Below are 19,505 nucleotides of genomic sequence, written 5' to 3'. Positions count from 1 at the left end.
TTTTATTGCTACATGGTTCAGGATGAAATCAGTTTCTCTACCTCACATTTCTTTATAAAGAGTACAATTTTGTGCCAAATTTTTTCATGTGAAATTCTTAATGTTTTACAGCAATTAAAGAAGGTAGCATTACTCAAATCATAATTAACTGTTTCCAAAATGCATATATCCCTATACATTAGTGTATTGGGGGGTTTTAAAATGTAAATTGACTGTAATGTCAGAGAAAAGATCACTAATTTAAGTATGCTTTGTATCTCTAACTAAGACCATGTCTCTGTATATACACAGACATAAATGATAATGCACATTCATGAGTACACATATAATCTTATTTTTCTATAAACATTTAAAATAATGTTTCATTATTACAAGGAAATTGTATTTAAATTGTCCAAGAGTTTTCAGGGACAGTCCAGGCTACTGTCATTTGAAAATTCTGTAATTACTAAGAAATACTCAGTCCATCGAAGTTCCCATCTCCATGTCATCCACATCATCAACACAACAAATACTTATTGAGCATTCACAACATATCATGTACTATGCCAGACAAAAACAGCACAGTGGTGACAAGCAGGGACTCTGGGGCCAGAGCTTTAGTTAGATTCCTGACTTGGCTCTTTCCAGCAGTGTAATCTTGAGCAAGTTAATTTACCACCATTTTCCACAGGTCATTCTATAAAATAAGTATAAGATCTTTAAAAGCACTGAGCTTATTGGGGTTTTACTAATGATTAAATGAGAAAACATTGTCAAACCTAGAAGTTTTGTGTACCAAGGCTCACTAAATAGGTGTTAGCTATAGTACGATGTAACCTGCTTCACTCATTCATTCCTTCATAAACATTCATAAAGTGATCCAGATGTTGCTAGGACTGTGTTAAAAAACGATCTGACCTTGCCGAGTTGTTTAACTTCTGAGGATCACCATCTCATTCGCAAAATTAGAATCCTAATATTTATCTTGGAGAACTGCTATGAGGATCAAATGATATTAATTAGGTTAAAGTGCCTGTCATATCACCAGATATATATGGGGGATGCCAACAAATGTTTATTAAATAATAAATAAAAAATGAGTGAATCAATAGATGGATGGATATGGATAGTGTTAAGGCAGAAAAGAGATGAGTGAATCAATTGGCTATCAGCTCAAAACACAAACTGATGGTTAAAACTTAAATATCACTAAATTTAAAAACTAAAGTATAACAGGTAAAAAGTTTTCATATGAAATCCTGGAAAATCCTATTTCCTCCAAAATATAAATCAGAATCCAATGAAAATGTAAAAGATATATTTCTATATTTCTTTCACAAGAGCTGGCTTATTTCTTTTGATTAATCATGTGACAGGTTCGTAGTTCAAAAAAATTCAAATTTGGCAGGAATGGTCAATTAACATTCTAAAACTAATAAGGCAAGTTATGGGGCTGTTTACCAGGCAGGATGATTTATTTTATGACTTCATTTGAAGACACTAGATGTAGCCCTCAAAAAAAATTTGATCAGTTTGAAAGTTTTTGAGAAGAAAACAAAACATAAAAATGGAAATCATTTGGACGTTTTTATTTTTTAAAAAAATGACTCTGCTTCAAACAACAGAAATAAATTAGTAATTGAATCTGTTTCTCTAGGCAGATTTTAGTAATCAAAATTATATTTATTCTGTCTCACAATGAATATTCATCAGATAGTTAATCAATATTGATTTGAAAGTACAGTATATTTTCACCTGTCCAGTGTGCCAATCCAGTTCAATGTACTCTCAGACAATTAGTTTTAATGAGCTGTCACAGATGAAGACAATATCATCAGCTGTTCAGTTTTTTCCAAAGGTAATAATACCATGCCAAATTAAGAGACAAAATGAGAAAGAAACTAGTATTATACCAGCATCTTTAATGATAAAGAAAAAAGATAATGGTGAATATCAAACCTTGTCAACTGGTAAAGAGAAATATTTTCAAGCATAGAACACCAAAACCCAAGCAGAGTTCAGACCAGCCCAATAGAAAAGAAAGCAAGAAAGAGGGAGAGACAGTGGGATTTAGAGCACTTCTTGTACACTGACAAATTCAAAGAGGCTTTTATGGAAGTGATATCATTTGTTTAAAAAAATGTTTCTGTAGTTGTAGATGGACAGAATACCTGTATTTTATTTGTTTATTTTTATGTGGTGTTAAGGATCAAACCCAATTCCTCACACATACTAGGCAAGCGCTCTCCCTCTGAGCTACAGCCCTAGCCCCAGTGATATCATTTATATTTAGATATTTTAAATATCTTTAAAGTACTACACTATCTGACAAAAAAGCTGCTAGAAATTTATTCATGGAAATTCCAAGTTACATATGAAACTCACGTGCTAAGGCCAGGCTTTAGATATGTTTGTATGTGTAAATGCATGTATGACATACACGTACACACACACATACAAAACTACAGGTACACAAGATCTAAATCAATCATCTATCTATATGAGTGTACATGTTTTAGCAGTATTTCTGGATAATGCAAATAGTGTAACTTTATCAAAATATAAGCCAATTGATTGACTAATAAAAGTCAAACAGCTCAAAAGCCACTCATAACAAAAGGAAGGTACAGCTGCTTCTTGCCTTCTTAGATCCTGTTCTCTCCTAAAACCTTCTGTCAGGATAGAAATCACTACGAATCCTTGACTTCCATCATCTGAGGTGGTTTAAAACACTCAGACACATGTGGGATAAGCCAACTACCATGTCAGCCTGCTTTAGCTAATCGAGTTCTTCTCCACCAAGTTGTTTATAGCTGATGTACTTCCTGATTGGCCAGTGCTCATGTTCTGCTGATAATTTAATATTAAATATCATCCCTACATTCTATTCAAATTAAAGTAAACTTGGGGATGAGATGCCAGGAAATATTTTCTTAGCTAATTTGGCAACAGGTGGGGGTGAGGTGGGGTAGGATAGAAGTAACAGAAATGGAAAAATGCAAATATTCTTTCTTTCTTCAGTTCTAAATACTTAACAAAATCTCAGAATCACATCTATTTTTCACAGACTCCTCGAATACCCTCTTACAAAGAAGTAAATATTCCCATAGCTTTCTTGTTAACGTGACTTTCAAGCATTAGTTTATGACTACAAAAAGTATGAATGTCTCATCTAAAATCCAGGCCACCATGCCAGATACTTAGGTTACCTCCTATTTCCATAGAACCTACTGCATTTATATTGTGTTAAGTAGAAAGGGCAAAATAGAGCAACTTAATATTGTGTTGCTTCCCTTAATTCAGCATAGAAATGCAATATGAAATTGTCTCTGTGGAGTTTCATTTCACATGATAAAAAAACAAGAAACATCTGATCAATAAACAGAAAATCAAGTTACATGTTCCCGCTAGGTTACGCTAACAAGGATTAATCTCAGGAATGTTGGTGCATGCCTAATTTTGTAGCTTTTAATCCTCTCACACTAGTGGGTCTAAAATACTTGCTATTAGCACTAATGTAAAAAGAATTAATATTTTACATATGGCTATCCACTCCACTCAAATGAAGGGGTTAATAATAAAATAAGCCTTGAAGGATGTAAATGATGCCTCCCATGTGGCTGGAAAGTAGCTCAAGTGTTATTCATTTAAAATTATTAACATATAGAAACATTATTATCTCTGCAGTTAATGTGTACCTCACTGAATATCTCATGGTCTGTGACAATTAAGGAAGGTAGCATCCTTAATGAAGTTATTAAACATATATAATTTATTAAGCAGCAAAGCAAACAGTAACTTTAATTTTGGCTTTAACACATCTTTAATTTTAACTATAATGATTATATGCAAAATGTCTTGCAAGACTACAGGACAGATTATGCCACGTTGATGGGCTTGATTATTCTACCCCTCACTCTCAGCCCTGCCCCGAGTCTTGAACAAGAGTGGCAGTATGCCTGAAGTTTCCTTTCTATGAGCATGTGCTTATATGAAACACAGAGATCAAGGTCAAGACTGTACTATTAGAGTGTTTTTACATTGGGTCTTACAATTTTGACTTCAAAAATCGACTATTGTATTAAAGAATCTGGAGTCAACGTTATAAATCAGATTTTCATTGCTATCTTAAACAGTGATATGTGAAATTTTAGAGTAAAAATTTTGAAACCACTTCTTTCTCTGTTTCTTTCTTCTCATCCATTAATTCCTTTATCCTTACAACAAATAGTTATAAAGAAGCTTTCATATGATAGATACTATTCTCTTTTGGCAAAAAAGATTTTCTAATTTTTTAAAAATCATATACTAATTTAATGTAAAATGTATTTGTACTGTAAAAAAAAAACAACTGCAATTTCAGTTTTCCATAGTCAACAGAGTTTAAGTCTAAAACTCCTCTTTCCTAAGGAAATTATTTTATGTCTTGTTAATATGAGGGAACAAATTCTTTGTGTGCTCACAGAAATCAATTACTAGCTCTATGAAAATGATTAGGGAGTGTAGGTATGTCATTAAAATCATTAACAAATTCTTTTTCATTATTTATTCTCTGTGAATACAACATTTCTTGTCTGAAATACATAAATTTTAGGGTAATTTTGATCACAAAAAGTTAGAAAGCATGTAAATATCTTAACATATAAAATTCATAAAAATCAGAAATTAATTGCTCAAAGTTCTGGAGGAAAAGTCTGAGACTAAGGCAACAGCAGCTTTGCTGACTGGTGAGGACCAGTTCTTCATGGATGGCACCTTCTATGTGTCCTCAGATGGTAAAAAGGCATACAGGCTCCCTAAGATCTCTATTATAAGGGCACTAATTGATATAGGATGGTGAGGCTCTCATGACTTAATCACCTCTCAAAGACCCTTACCTCTTAATATTGCACAGGAGATTAGTTTTCAACATATGGGTATTTTGCAGAGACACAAACACTGAGAACATGGACTATACAATTTCTCATTTTGAATAAGCTAAGGCAGATGTGGTGAACATTTTTCATTATGTAGCAGGTCAAAGTAAAGGATGAGGCACCTGGGGGAGGAGGACTCTTCTCCATGACAAAGTGGAGGAATGTGTTCTGAGGAGTGCTGATGAGAATTTTCAAAATGCCTATTTCCTAATGCCTCATCTGCCAACATGTGCCTTAATCTGTTCATTTGCTTAATATGTGTGTGTTATACACTAATTAAATACAATTGCAAAGAGCTACAATATGAAAAGAACATATATTTAATAGAATGAAGTCTCCGTTGTAGATTTCTATGCACAAAGGACATGGTACAGCAATATGAAAAATAACATTTGGTATTATTGCACATCAGTATCAACAATTAGTAAAGGCACAAGTATAGAAAAGAGAATCAAACTAGATTCCTTGAATATGCAGAGCATATTATCAGAGTCAGAAGCTACAGAAGTGGTTGCTACATTATATTAGTTTCCTTTGGGCATACATTTAGTAGTATAATTGTCTTTGAATTTCCTATACTAGGCCATCCTTTTCTCCATCTGACTGAAGAACCAGGGAGGCCTAGATATCATCACGTAATCCCAGCAGTATCCCTGATGGAAATGATAGTCAGATAACTGATAAATAGAATTTTATACAGCAGCCACTGTAGTTCCACTCCTCATATAGGAATATGGTGATTTCGAACTTAATAACTATTTAGAACTGGGGAACAAAGTTGAGCAAATTATGCTATGTGCATGCATGAATATACCACTGTGCATTCCAACCTTATATATAAATGCATGAATAAATGACCAAAAATAGCTGTTTATAAATGTTCAAGACAATTTTTTAAAGTTTAGATAAGTTTTAAAATATGATCTGACAAACAATATGCCCACAAGAAATGTATGTCATTGTTAAACTAGGTTAACTTCAGAAGATTTTATTTTAAAAGAAATAATTACAAAGTTGTGGGCAAGGCATCAAGAAACTACAAGATATCTCTGGTAGAGACTTTGAGCTGTAAGAATTACTCAGTGCTCTGGTGGATAACCTAAACATTTTTCATTCAGGGTTTTCTATGGTCAAGTTTTCTTTAATGGATGTTTTAGCATATGATATTTAGAAGACAGTGAAGTTATTTCCCCCATATGTTCAAGAGAATAAAACTCAACATAAATCCCTTTTATAAAACCAAGATAACTGCAGTTAAAACATAGTGCAAAGATAACTAGTCCCTAGAAGGGCATCATGTTTCTGGATTTGTACAGCTAGCTACTGACTGAGCTCAGACGCTGATCCAGTCATTTAATTGTCAGTCTACCTCATTATCATGAATACTCACCAAAATAAATTAAGTGCACATCCCCCTGATCACTAAAATACATGTTCTTCAACATCTATATTTTAAATCATGTTTATGTGTAAATATGCAGGATTATTTAAGGTCACAGGTTGAAGAACTCTGGTATACTACCAAATCTCACTTCCTAAATTTTAGTGTTGAGAAAACTGAAGGCTAAAATTTTCAAATTCTAAACTATTATAATCTAGTTAATTGCAAAGATGATACTTCCAAATTCAAAAATCAATGTTGTTCCTATATTTCTATATTCAAAGCTGGTTGTTATTTATGCCTTTAATGTTCCTTAAGATTCAGGTTTTTAAAAACCTAGAGCCATATCTAGTTTTCCATACATGCCTAGAAGACATACTTTAGAATAATAAATTCTGCAATACTTTTTTGAATAATACTGTAGATGATGCTTCCAGTTGGGGCACCTTTAAAGATCTACGTTAAAGTGCTCTTGTGGATAAAAAGACAAGTAAGACATGATTCTTGTATAAGCAAGAAAAACTCATAAATCTTTACATCCTGAGTCTAACTGCTTATTGAACATATCCTACTAGTTGGAGATGTTCACATCAAATTCAAGATGTCCAAAAATTTGATACTTTATTTTTTTCTCTAAAGTCATTATTGCTCCTCAATTTCCTGTACACAGGAAGATTATTTATCATTCAACATACATTTATAGAGCACCTACTATGAGCTACACACTATGCTGGATGCTGGGAATCTAGGTTGATCAACGGTGAAGTGATTCTTACCTTTGCAAAAAACATGAAAAAAATGTCTAGTGCAACATATACAACTACCCAGATCAACAAGTAGACAACTGGGAGCTAACACATCTTCCTCTGCATCAAGTCTCATTTCTATAAAGTCCTCAATTCTTACTGTTTTCACTGAATAATCTCTCAACTTCCTCAGTCTCACTGTTGTAGGTGAGGTCCCTATTATTTCTATCTTGGCTGACAAAAAAAAATTCCAAATTGATCTTCCTGCTTCTCAGTTTTCTTTGTTGGACTCATTCCCCAGTCATGATGGTAGACACATTTTTTTTAACACAGAAAATTTCAAATATAAAAGACCAGGGGCTGACCTTTCCTTAGCATAGACCATAGGGCTTTTCATCATTTGCACACTTGCCTCATCACCTCCATCCCATTACCAATTATACTTCATGTGCAATAAGCCAGTTTGAATCCCACTGTATAGCGCCCTAACCACAGCATTCCCTTGCTATTCCTGCATTAACCTCTCTTCCTCCTTTGCCTACCTACCTCTTACATTGTCTTCTAGGAAAAAATGATAAATCACCTCTTCTGGGGAGATTTCCAGGCAAGCTTCACCCCCTACCTCAAACTAAGACAAAATACTCCTACTCTGAGTGACTCCTCTTTATTGTCCTCACATCCCATGTTTGTGCCTATTTTCTTGGTCTTTGCAAATTAACTTTAATTATCAGTTTCTTATTTTTAGTCTGTAAACTCCATAAGGACAACTTCCTGCTTTGTTCTTCTCTATATTCTTTTGGCCTAGTAAATAGTAAATATTTGAAGAATATTCTCCAATGAGGAATGGTAAATTCAATTTTATTTGTTCAATTTTCATTTACTGTCATACTTTTCAGATTGGGTTGCATACATTGAATGAATCATCCTTTTTTAACATACAAGGATACAACTGTAATTTTAGGATAATGATATTGAAAATTATTCTAAGTCAAGAAGAAAATTCCTATTCAAAATATTATCTTTTTAAGACAGATAGGATTTCACTCAGAGACCAGAGGGACAAAAAAGAGATGCTGGGTACTTACTTATTGTTCACTTAATTATTCATACAAACTACTTGGCTGCTTTACTAAAATAAAGATTTCCAAGCAAATTGATAATATGAATCTAAGAAAGGCAAATATTAATAACCATTTCTACTCCTATGTCTGCTCAAATTATTTAAATGCTTAGGTAACTGTGATTACATAAAAAATGGAGAACTAATTCTTACAAAAAAACCCAGAAAATATATATCCTAAATGAATAATCTGTACAATACTAACTAATGCAATAATTGTAATTTTCACTTTCAATTGTTAGTACTATGGACAGAAAAAAAAAGTCTGAAGAATAAATATTCCTTTATTGCATTGAAATTCCTAAGTGTATTAAATAAGAGATTTGTTCTAATATTAAGTAAGACTATGAAAATATTCCCTTTCTTCCTCTCTCCCTTTCTCTCTTTCTTTTAGCTTATCTCTCTTGCATCATCCAAAGACCTAAACCTCACATTTTCAGAAGGAACTGCAGAATGTGGAAAACAGTATACATGATACACATGTTTACAACCCCCAACTCTCTTTCCCATGGAAGTAAGTTTTGAAAACTATTATACAAGAACACTAAACTAATCCATGTTGTAATAAAGTCAAGTGGTTATGGGCTGCTGATTTTAGTCAAATATATTAGTATAGATTACTAAGAAATGATGGCTGTGCCACAACTATCAGTTCGATTCAACTTGTAGGGTAACATTAATAAAACATGATTTGGCAATAAATATGCCCAAGTTTACAAAGGAGTTCTTGGATATTTTGCTCTACTGGATCTTTGACTTTGGGTGGTCTCTGGGCCAAATGAAAAATACCACTAAGGAGGATGATACCAGGCTAAGGGTGAAACATCTCCTTAAGACTTAGTATTTTCAGGGAATCTCTCTCTCTGAATGGGGTCTGTTGCTGCGTATTAAGTAGATGGTCATATCAGAGAGAAAAAAAAGACTTGTTAATTCCTCCCCTTATAAGCAAGGTCTGTCCATCTGCAGAATCTGCACCATGGAGGAGCTTGTGAGAAGCAAAGAAACTCAGACCCTACCACAGATCCACTAAGTGAAAGCTGGAAGCAAACTTTAGGTGATTCATACACTAAATTTTGAGAAGCACTATTGAATCACCACTGAAATAAGGAGAAAATTTTATGAAAAGAAGAAAAAAGTCTCATGTTGTCTTCTCTTGTAAACCATTTTTGCCACTTGGCCCCTCAAAATTCAGGGTCAGATCTGCTGTAGGTTTGATTACTGTAAAAGGAATCAAATGGGCAAGTATATAGAGAAATAATTTTTAAATATGGTAGAGAAGACCCTGGTAAGTTTTGTCATGTGAATAAAAATTGTTGTCCTGCCTTGCTTTTTACTGATGAAAAGAAAATTAAAACATTGCCTCAATACCCTTCCAGATGAGTTTCTCAAACTCTCCAAGGCAAGGGATTCGTATTCTATAATTCCAAGCCCTTTCTGAAAACTATTTTTATAAAACAACATAAAAATAAATTACTAGACAAATGAAGTGAAAAAGAAATAGCAGGCATGAAAATACATGTCCTGTTATTTATTATTTGGCTCATTAGACATGTAATTACTGTATCAAATTCCCATAAAAGTTGCTAAACACTTTCATTATGTAGGCTTATCTCTTTACCTACTAGTAACAACCAGTTCAGAGACTGACACCTGTCTATGGCCACTCCTAGCAGCACCACTATAGATCTCACGGATTTGAATGCAAACAGCTACACCTCAGAAATAAATGTAGGATTTTAATTCAGGCAGTCAGGTTTCAAAGCCACAGCTTTCCGCAATGACTGGTACATCGTGGACCTGTGAAAGGCACAGGTCAGCCTGGAGCCCAGGGTTTCTTGCTCAGTGCCCCAAACAGAGCTTTTGTCAGCTCACCAGATCAAATCATAGGCAGTGTGCAGTAAAGAAGTAATAATGGGTCAGAAACATCGCTTTTGTGTGTGTGTGTGTGTGTGTGTGTGTGTCTGAATTTTGAAATACTACCTAGTGATCTCAATGAAGATGTTCTTAATTTATCTTCATTATTTTTCATTATCTTTATTTTGATTTTATTTGTTGTGTGATATACTCCAGACTGTAACTTGGGATAATATATCCCATCACTGGTTGCCATAAGAAAGATTTATATACTTTCATAACATTTTATTATTTTATTTCACACAGATTGGTAATTTACAAAATCTAAAGTTATACAGAAATGTAATCACTTGTTTGGTTTCAAACTGATTGTAGTCCATAGTATGCTTTCCTTTCTTTTAGGATTGCTAGAGATGCCAAATGACATTATTCATACTTTAATGAATTTACACCAAATTATATTTAAGCATCATATTTATATCAAGCTGACAACTAACTACACTTTTATGATCAAAATGGAAATGCTGGTTGGCAGGATAAGAAACAATGTTCTGTTTGAGTCGGTTGTCTTTAACATTTGGTAGCATACAGAGATAATAAGTTAGCTACTTTCCATGAAACTGGAATTAATTTGTACTTAATTGTTCAGAGTGTCACATAATCCCAGCAGCTCTGGAGGCTGAGACAGGAGGATTCTGAGTTCAAAGCCAGCCTCAGCAAAAGTGAGACATTAAGCCACTAAGTGAGATCCTGTCTCTAAATAAAATACAAATAAGGTTGGGGATTTGGGGATGTGGCTCAGTGGTCATTTGTCCCTGAGTTCAATCCCTGGTCCCACACCCACCCCCCAAAAAAGGGTTCTGAAAGAATAATTTTCTTTCAAACGTACTGTATATATTCACTCCCTGCCCATGTTTCAGTCAATGCAAGAGAAACTAACCAGTGTTAATGTTACAAACATTTGTTCTATTTTTATAATACTGACAAGTATGAACAATTGAGCAGGTATACCTTTCAAAAGTTTTGGTTTTCTTCTTTATTCTTAGTATGTTTTGGTTTTTACCATCTATTCAAACTTTCTATTTTCACTTAGTTTCTAGGAAATCTGAAGGTAACTTTTTTAAGTGGATATTTTCAATATGGCAACATTATTTTCTGGGCTTAATGCCTTAAAATATTGCCAGTGGCATTTATGTCTGTACTGTTTGACAGCTTTTTCTCATGTTGAAAAATAGATTTGGAGAAGTTAAATCAAATTCAAACATCTGTGAATGCCATGACTGATTCTAAATACAAAAAAAGCTGAAAGCTTGTAAGAACTGATTTTAGCCATTCTTTTAATTTAATTTAAAAGTTCAGCAAAATCACGGAGTATAAGTGAAAAAACTTACAAACTTTGGAATTATTATCTGGGTTATTCTCAGATGCATTCACTATTTTAAATGAAATAATAAACAGTAATCTTAAAGTTCTGCCATTTATTGGTGTTGACTTTATAATGCTGTATAACATTTGGATAATTAGGTAATGCTTAATTTCATTAAGAGGTTTACCATAAATTAAAACCCAATTGCAATAGTGTGGATCTGTAGTTTTCCCCCAAAGGTCCCTTTGTTAAAGGTTTGGATGCAGCTGGGCACAGTGGCACACACCTGTAATCCCAGCGGCTCAGGAGGCTGAGGCAGGAGGATCATGAGTTCAAAGCCAGCCTCTGCAAGTCAGTGGGACCTTAAATAAAATACACAAAGGGCCTGATGTGATTCAGTGGTTGAGTGCCCCAGAGTTCAATCCCTGGCACCAACAGCAACAAAAAAGGTTTGGATGCCAGCCTGCCATGCTATTAGGAGATGGTAGAACCTTTAAGAGGCGGGACCTATTCAGAGGAAGTTAGGTTATTGGGGTCATGTCCTTGAGGAAAATATTGTGATCCCAGTCCTATCTCTCTGCTTCCTGACAGCCATGAGGTGTGCTATTCTGCCATACTGTGTGTTTCCTACTGTCATATAACACCTCACTACAAGTACAAAAGCAACATGCCAAGTGACCATGGATTTAAACTTCTGAAACCATGAACCAAAACAAACTTTTCCTTTATTAAGCTGATTTTCTTAGGTATTTTGTCATAGTAATGGAGCACTAACATACCAGTTTATGTAACACTTCATTCAAACTTAGCTACTTAATAACTGGCCTATTTATATAAGCACAGTCTATCTAAACTCATGATGATAGACTTAACAGCACCATTAGAAGACATAATGCATTTTGGATTTATATTTGATTGAGTACAATAAAATATTAACTATTTTAGAAATCTATCACAAGCATAACATTGAGAACCTACTATAACTATAAATTCATTGTTATACTAAGTCTTTGCAGTAGTACAGACATATGCTAATTATCTGGAACACACATACAATTTTAAATATAATGGGTTAGAATGGAGATGTGAATGAATAATGCTAATATGTCTATACATGTACACAGAAATAAAAGAATTAAGTAAACTGATGGTAAATGAAAAAAGTGAAATTTTTAACTGTTATAAGTTACAAGTGAGTATGGGGGAGAGCCTAGAAGGAGGCTAAAATGATCTAGGTGATAATGAAAGAGTTGGAGATATTAACATGTACTTATATTTAGCTTAATATAAGTACAGATGTCACTTATAGAAAGAGTAACAGACATATGAATAAACATAGTTTAGTATGCACATATATATTTTTTAATCTGTCAACTAAGAAGATCTAGAAGCAATAGCATCCCAGTTGCAATGAGGACAGTAACCTCTGAGATCTTGGCTTCTAATACTATTATTCAATGAAAGAAATTAGAATTCACTGAATAAATTCTGATTATAGAATCAAGGAAAAAAATACATGAGTAGAGCCTAGAGCATCTTAGAGTGCAAGAAACTGGGTGCTAAAACTCATGCACAAGCACACATATTGAAATACACAATGATGAACTTATATTAAAAGAACACAGGAGCCAAGTGAAAAAATGTCTATTAATAGCCACAATTGGAACAATTTGAGCAACTAAATAAACTAAATTATAGTCCAAAGTATAAAATATATATTTGCAAGTCTCTACTTGTATAAACAATTGACTAAATAAATAAGAAGACAGAATAGACAAATCCCATAAAGAGAAATTCCAAATAATTTATATAAATACTCTGCTCTAAAAGCAGTAGAACATATAGATCACCAGTTCTTAAGAACCTTGAACAGAGTACAAAAGAAAAAGAGTAGAATGTTACTTTATGGTGGAAAAAAGGGAAATGCACTACTTTAGCAGGTGATTGAGGTTAAAATGAACCATTATAAGATATACTCAGAGTATGTACCCTTGATATGATGCCATGATAGTGTTTACCTCTATGGTCTTTCAACCTAAAACCCTAACCCCAGTCTAATCATGAGAAAAAAACATCAGATATATCCTAATTGAGGCACATTCTAAAAAATAACTTCCTGCCTAGTAATCTTTAAAAGTGTCAAGGTCATCAAAAATAAAGAAAATCTGAAAAACTATCACAACCAAGACTAGCATAAGTGTGTTAGTCAGCTTTTCTTCACTGTGACCAAAATACCTGATAAAAACAACTTAAGAAAAGAAAAAGTCTATTTTGGGCTCACAGTTTCAGAGGTTCAGTCCCTGATCAGCCAACTCCATTGCTTAGGGGCTCAGGGAAGACAAAGCATCATGTTGAAAGTGGGTGGCAGGTGGGAAGCAGAACAGAGAGATCAAGTAGTTAGGGACAAGATATAGTCCCTGAGTACATGTGCCCAGTGCTATAGTTCCTCCAGCCAGACCATACCTCCCTACAGTTACCACCCAGTAATCCATCCATTTACATTCTCAATCCATCAAATGATTTAATCCACTAATGAGGTTACAGCTTTCATAATTCAATCTTTTTACTTCTGAACACTGCTGCACTGATAATATAATGGCTTTTTTTTAGGGGGGGGGGGGATTGCATTTCATATCCAAACCAAGGCCTAAGGAAGTATGATTACTAAATGTAAGATGAGATCTCAGATAGGATCCTGAGGCATAAATGAAGCACTAGATAAAAAACTAAGGAAATGTGAATAAAATATGAAATTTAGTTAATAATAATTATCAATATTAGATCATTAATTACATTAAAATACCATGCTAATGTAAGATGTTAATAATAGAAAACATTGGGTGAGGACCATATGGCAAATTAGTAGCACCTTTGCAATAATTTTATACATTCAAAATTATTCTAAAATAAAAAAGTTTATTTAAGAATATGGGGAAGGAAATATCAAGTTGCAAGACGTATGAGTACACAGTACAATATCTATATAATTAAATGTTATATTATGTATTACACGGTACAGTTAACAGTGAAAAAGAAAGGCAGACAAGATTTGGAGGAATCAGAGAAAGACTTACGAAAAAGATAGTGTTTATACAGAATCAGAAAGAGAACTAAAACTTTCATAGGTGAATTTGAGGGGAGAAGACCATCATCTGAAGAATAAAATAAAATCAATGACTTCAAGGAAGAAACTAGAGCCATTTCCCATGAAAATAAGTATGAGATGATATGCTGGTCATTCTAGTTTTCAATAAACTGGAATCCAGTGGAGTTAGTCCAAGGGTATTGGCAGTGACCAATGACAATAAAGAGCTTTCTCAAGAGTCAAGATCAAAAACCCTGAAGCAGAGTAAGAATTAGGCACAAACTGATGGATGTCCCAAATCATAGAAGGATGAGAGAGAAAGCAAACTTCAAGTAAACAATGAGAACCAGTAAAGAATCCTAGTGACTTTCTCCCAAAGAGGAGAAAACACAGGATCTTATTCAAAAGAATAGAGTAAGCTATTAAGGGTGATATATTATGGAAAGTAAACATGATGTCTACTCATTGCAGAATAACAAGAAATAAATTTGGAACCATGGTATTCAGTTGTTATCAAAGACTCAAAGAGTCAGTCAAGCAACAGAAGTATTTAGATGAGGGGTTTTGATCAAAAAATATCATGTAATGAAAATTATTACTGGAAATATCATTCTAACTGGAAGGATCAACTTTGTTTTCTGTTGCAATAGAAGAATACTTGATACTGGGTATTTATAAAAGAAAGTTTATTTGGGTTCATCATTCTAGATGCTGGGAAATCCAAGAGCGTGGAAGAACTTCTGCTCAGCTTCTGGTGAAGGTCTCACCATCACACAGCAGAACACAAAGGGAAGCAAATGCATGCAAGCAAATGAGTAACAGACTCACTTTATAACAGTTTGCTAATAAGGTGACTAACTCCATTCCATAGCAATTAAGCCCTTCCTTCCAGAGAAGCATTTTCCATTCATAAGGATACCAACATAAAGACTCCATCACCCCACTAAATACTGTTACCTCAACAATTAAGATTTCAACATCTGAACTCTGAGGGTACATGTTTAAACCATAATAAGGATGAAATAAAAGATGAAAATTCTGACAGAGATCTGTCTTTATGAAAAACACTGTTGTTTATAAGTATCTCAGAGCCAAAGGAGAAGCAATAGAAAAAAAAATGGTTATAAAATAATGAGACTAATTTTGATGAAATGGGAAGGTAATTTATATGTTGAGTGTGTCCTCCAAAATTTGTATGTTGAAATATTCATACCTCAAAAGTAAACACAATAACTGTACTTAGAGATAAGATCCTTAAAAAAAAGAGGTAATTAAGTTGAAATCAAGGTCCTAATCCAATATGAGCAGTGTCCTGGAAAGAAGAGGGAATAGTACACAGACAAATGCAGAGAGCAGACAGTATGAAAATACAGGAGGAGACAGCCATCTATAAGCCATGGATAAAAGTTTCAGAAGAGACCAACCCTCTTAACACCTTGATGTCAGACTTCCATCTACCAGAATTATGGGAAAATATACTTTTGTTGCTTAATGCCCCAGTCTGTGGTACTTTGTTATGCAACCCTGGCAAAATAAAACAGTGACAAAACAATAATGTTGTTTGAAGTTGTACAATATTGTACAATAACTGTGGCAGCACTGAAAATGGGAAAATGTAGGAGGGACTTTATGTTGGCTGTGGCAGATGATAAATCCCTAGATAAAGCCATTGCCAAGATCAACAGGAAGAAAGCTTGTCCTCGGACTCCTGTGCCTATGAAACTGAGGGACTCTCCTTTCTTACTGGTTACTCCATCTATGATACCTGAAATACAACAGGAAATACACAGTAGTTACTGAGTGAATGGATCTGTATTTCCCACAGTGCCACACCCAAAGTCTCTAATATTTTGTCAGTATTTCATTAATGTTTGTTGAAATAAATGACTGGGAAAATGATTTAAACTCTAGTCAAAGTTGTAATTACTTTAAAACATCAATGATGCCAACCTCATGAATGAGAAAAAAATACTATTAAAGTAATGGTGAAATTCATGAAAATGCCCAGTCCTTTTAAGGACTTCAATTTATAAAAAGTTTAATTTAAAGACTACAATTGGTTTCTTCAAAGGACAGAAGAGAAACAAGTAATAACTTCTATGCTCCTTTGAAACTTCTGCCCAACTGAAAATCAGTTCATATCCTCTCTCCTATTTCTACTTCAGTTATAGTTTCTGAATGGAATTCTTTTCCCAATATAAACATCAGTTATCTAAAATAATGTTAAACTGATATCAGTTTTTATTGGGCTGATTTTCATAAGTGGGTCAAGTTTTAACATGCCTCCATTCTGTGCTGTGTTAACAATTATCAAATTGAGAAGTCACAGGAAGGGACATGACACTTTAACTCTTAAAGTGTATACTATGTGCCAGGTGTTTTCCAGGTGACTTACATTTGATTCCCAAAACATCTAAGTGAAGTATATTATTATTCATAGTTGACTTAAGGGCAAACTGAAGATTAAATAAGTTGAAATAACTTCTCAAGGCATCTTAGTTCAGGCTGCTATAAGGAAGTACCATAGACTGGGTGGCCTATAAACTGCAGAAATTCATTTCTAATGGTTCTGGAGGCTGAGAATCTGAGATCAGGGTACTATCATAGCCAGGTTTTCATGGGGGCCTTCCTAAGGTTGCAGGCAGGTAGCCATCATCTGCTCCATTGGGCCTCTTAGGTAAGAGCACTAATCCTGAGCATGAGGGCTTCACACTTACCACCTCTTCACCTCCCCAAGGCTCCACCTCCTAATACCATCACATTGGATGTTAAGATTTCAACACATGCATTATGGGAAGATAAAAAGTCCTTAGGACAAGGTAAAATATGTACTGAGGTATAGATTTGTGATTTTGATACAAATACTTTATATTTTTACTCACAACACACTTCCAGAATAATGATAATTTTTATATGTAAATGTAATATTAACAACAAATTTTAAGAAATATAATCATTTTTGATATTTGCCTAATCTCCTTTGTTCTATTCTACATTGAGAACATGAGAAGCCCATTTTAACAACTCACGTCATTCAGGTCTTTTCCCTAGGCCACCCTCCTGATCTCCAGCTCCCTGGGTTTTCTAAGTACCAAAACGTATGCCTCATTTGCCTTCTTACGGTTTATGACACTGCATTAGGATACCTGTGTCTTTCCCATCAACTGTCTGTCATAGAGATAACAACTTTGTAAATTCCCTAATCCCCACCCTTGCTTTTGGTAGCAAACACTGCTTTGAATAACACTGATTCCCTTCTCCTCAAGTATTGGAGCCTGGAACATTTCTCCAGCCTAGACAACCTAAGGGGAATGAATATCATCAACAGGTCATCATATAATGTAACATCACTAGTAGTACTATATAACATAACAGTATGTATCTGGCACATTAAATATACAAATAAAATATTGGTATAGTTATAATAATGTTAAGTTCAAGAAGGTAAAATCATAAAGCGCCTTTCAAGCCGTGCTAAACATTTTAGATGCTATCCTTACAAAAGCAAGTTTGCAAGCTGTTTTAACAATGCAGTAGTGAAAACTAAAGAGTCTGGACAAAGGATCAGGACAGTAGAAACAGAAATAAAGGTTTCCATTTCAGAGACATTTAGAAGTTGATTTTCTAGGCATGAAAATTGCCTCAATGTAGAGGGAAAGAAAAAGGCAGAGTCTTTGAAGGCTGGGTCACTTTCATGGACCACATCCTAAAAGAATTTGCTTCTTAAGTTTACCCAGCCTATCTATCGCCTAATTTCTCTAATATCCTCAAACAAATCTGGGGTCCAAGTAGACTTTTCTGCTTTAAGATCCTGCATCTACATTGTTCTTTAACTTTCTCTCTGTGTGTGTTCATCACCTCTACTTATTCCTTGCTTTCAAAACAACTCAAAATTTGGGTAATACATATCCCAAACTTAGATACAACCATTTTGAACAGCTAGTCTTTTATTGCATACATGAAAGAGAAAATATTCCCAGATATTAACAGTTAAATCATCATTTGGAAATTAGTTAGTAATAAGAGAATATGCCTTTGGCATCCTATATGTTTTTCTGGCTGTTTTAGTTCCTGCAATCAAGCATGTAGCAATATTCTCAAACAATTGTATCAAATAACAGTTAATTATAGGAAATTCAGTACCACTTAGAAATCTTGCCAATAATAATAATGATGATAATAATGTTATCTCTTCATAATTTTTATGAGATGAGACAGGCCATGATTTGTGAAATGATAGCTGAATCCTACTTGGACTTACAAAATGCTTTATATATATATATGCATGTAGGAAAAAATGGTTGGAAGAACAAAAACTCAGAATCACTACTAGGTTAAATGCAAATAGAACTAGTAAAACTAAAGCATGACTATGCTGTTTTATGGCCCATGCATTATCTGTGCAAAAGAATATAGTGGTAATGTGCTTAGGCTCTAAAACTATATGCCTGGTTCAAATTCCAGCCACTGCATGTTTGCTGAAGTGACCTAGACTCACAATGATGAGGATTTAGGAATAACCCCTTTGATTTAACATGTGTGGCAAGCTTTAGAAGGGTACCTGGCAATTGGTAAGCACACAAGTTAGATGTTATTCCAGTTCCTTTTATTAGTAATCTTTAGACAGAGTAAATCACCTATTTCTTTGATTTTTTGACTTCTTTCCATCCATCCCTAATCCATGAGCAAACCCTGTAAGTCCCACCTCTGAATTGCATGATAAATATGACAAATTATTACCTCTTACATTGCTACCACTGTCTTAGTTTGGGTTATCCCAGGAAATCAAGTGCAAGTATTAATTTGGGAGATTATCTCAGGAGATACCTGTTGGGAAGTGGGGCTATGAGACAGGGAAGGGAAGGAATTTAATAAAAGTATGTGTTATAGAGTTCTGCTAAGGATTTCACATGCCAAAGTAGGTCATTTTTTCTCAGAACCCACCAACACCAGGGGACAGGGTGGCTGGCTCACTTAGGAGGCTTCAGTTATCACAAACACTGCTCACTGAGTCATTATTGTATTGTATCCTTCTACACTGTCCTTTCATGCTGT

General features: G+C 34.2%; 1 protein-coding gene across 4 annotated transcripts in view; it reads right to left on the bottom strand.

The window, feature by feature from the left end:
- Dpyd (dihydropyrimidine dehydrogenase) overlaps positions 1–19,505 on the bottom strand; it is a 761,982-nt gene that overhangs the window by 485,948 nt on the left and 256,529 nt on the right. Inside the window, exon 8 of one of the 4 annotated variants that reach the window (XM_048814506.1) lies at positions 13,977–16,215. The exons of the other annotated variants lie outside the window; for them this stretch is intronic. Within the exon in view, the coding sequence (XP_048670463.1) occupies positions 15,965–16,215 (251 nt within the window). The 3' untranslated portion in view covers positions 13,977–15,964. Of the gene's footprint in view, positions 1–13,976; positions 16,216–19,505 lie in introns of those variants that run through there. 4 annotated transcript variants of the gene reach the window in all.

Source organism: Marmota marmota, unplaced genomic scaffold (assembly GCF_001458135.2).
Source record: "Marmota marmota marmota unplaced genomic scaffold, marMar, whole genome shotgun sequence".
Taxonomy (NCBI): Eukaryota; Metazoa; Chordata; class Mammalia; order Rodentia; family Sciuridae; genus Marmota; species Marmota marmota.
This window is presented reverse-complemented; position numbering and strand designations above follow the sequence as displayed.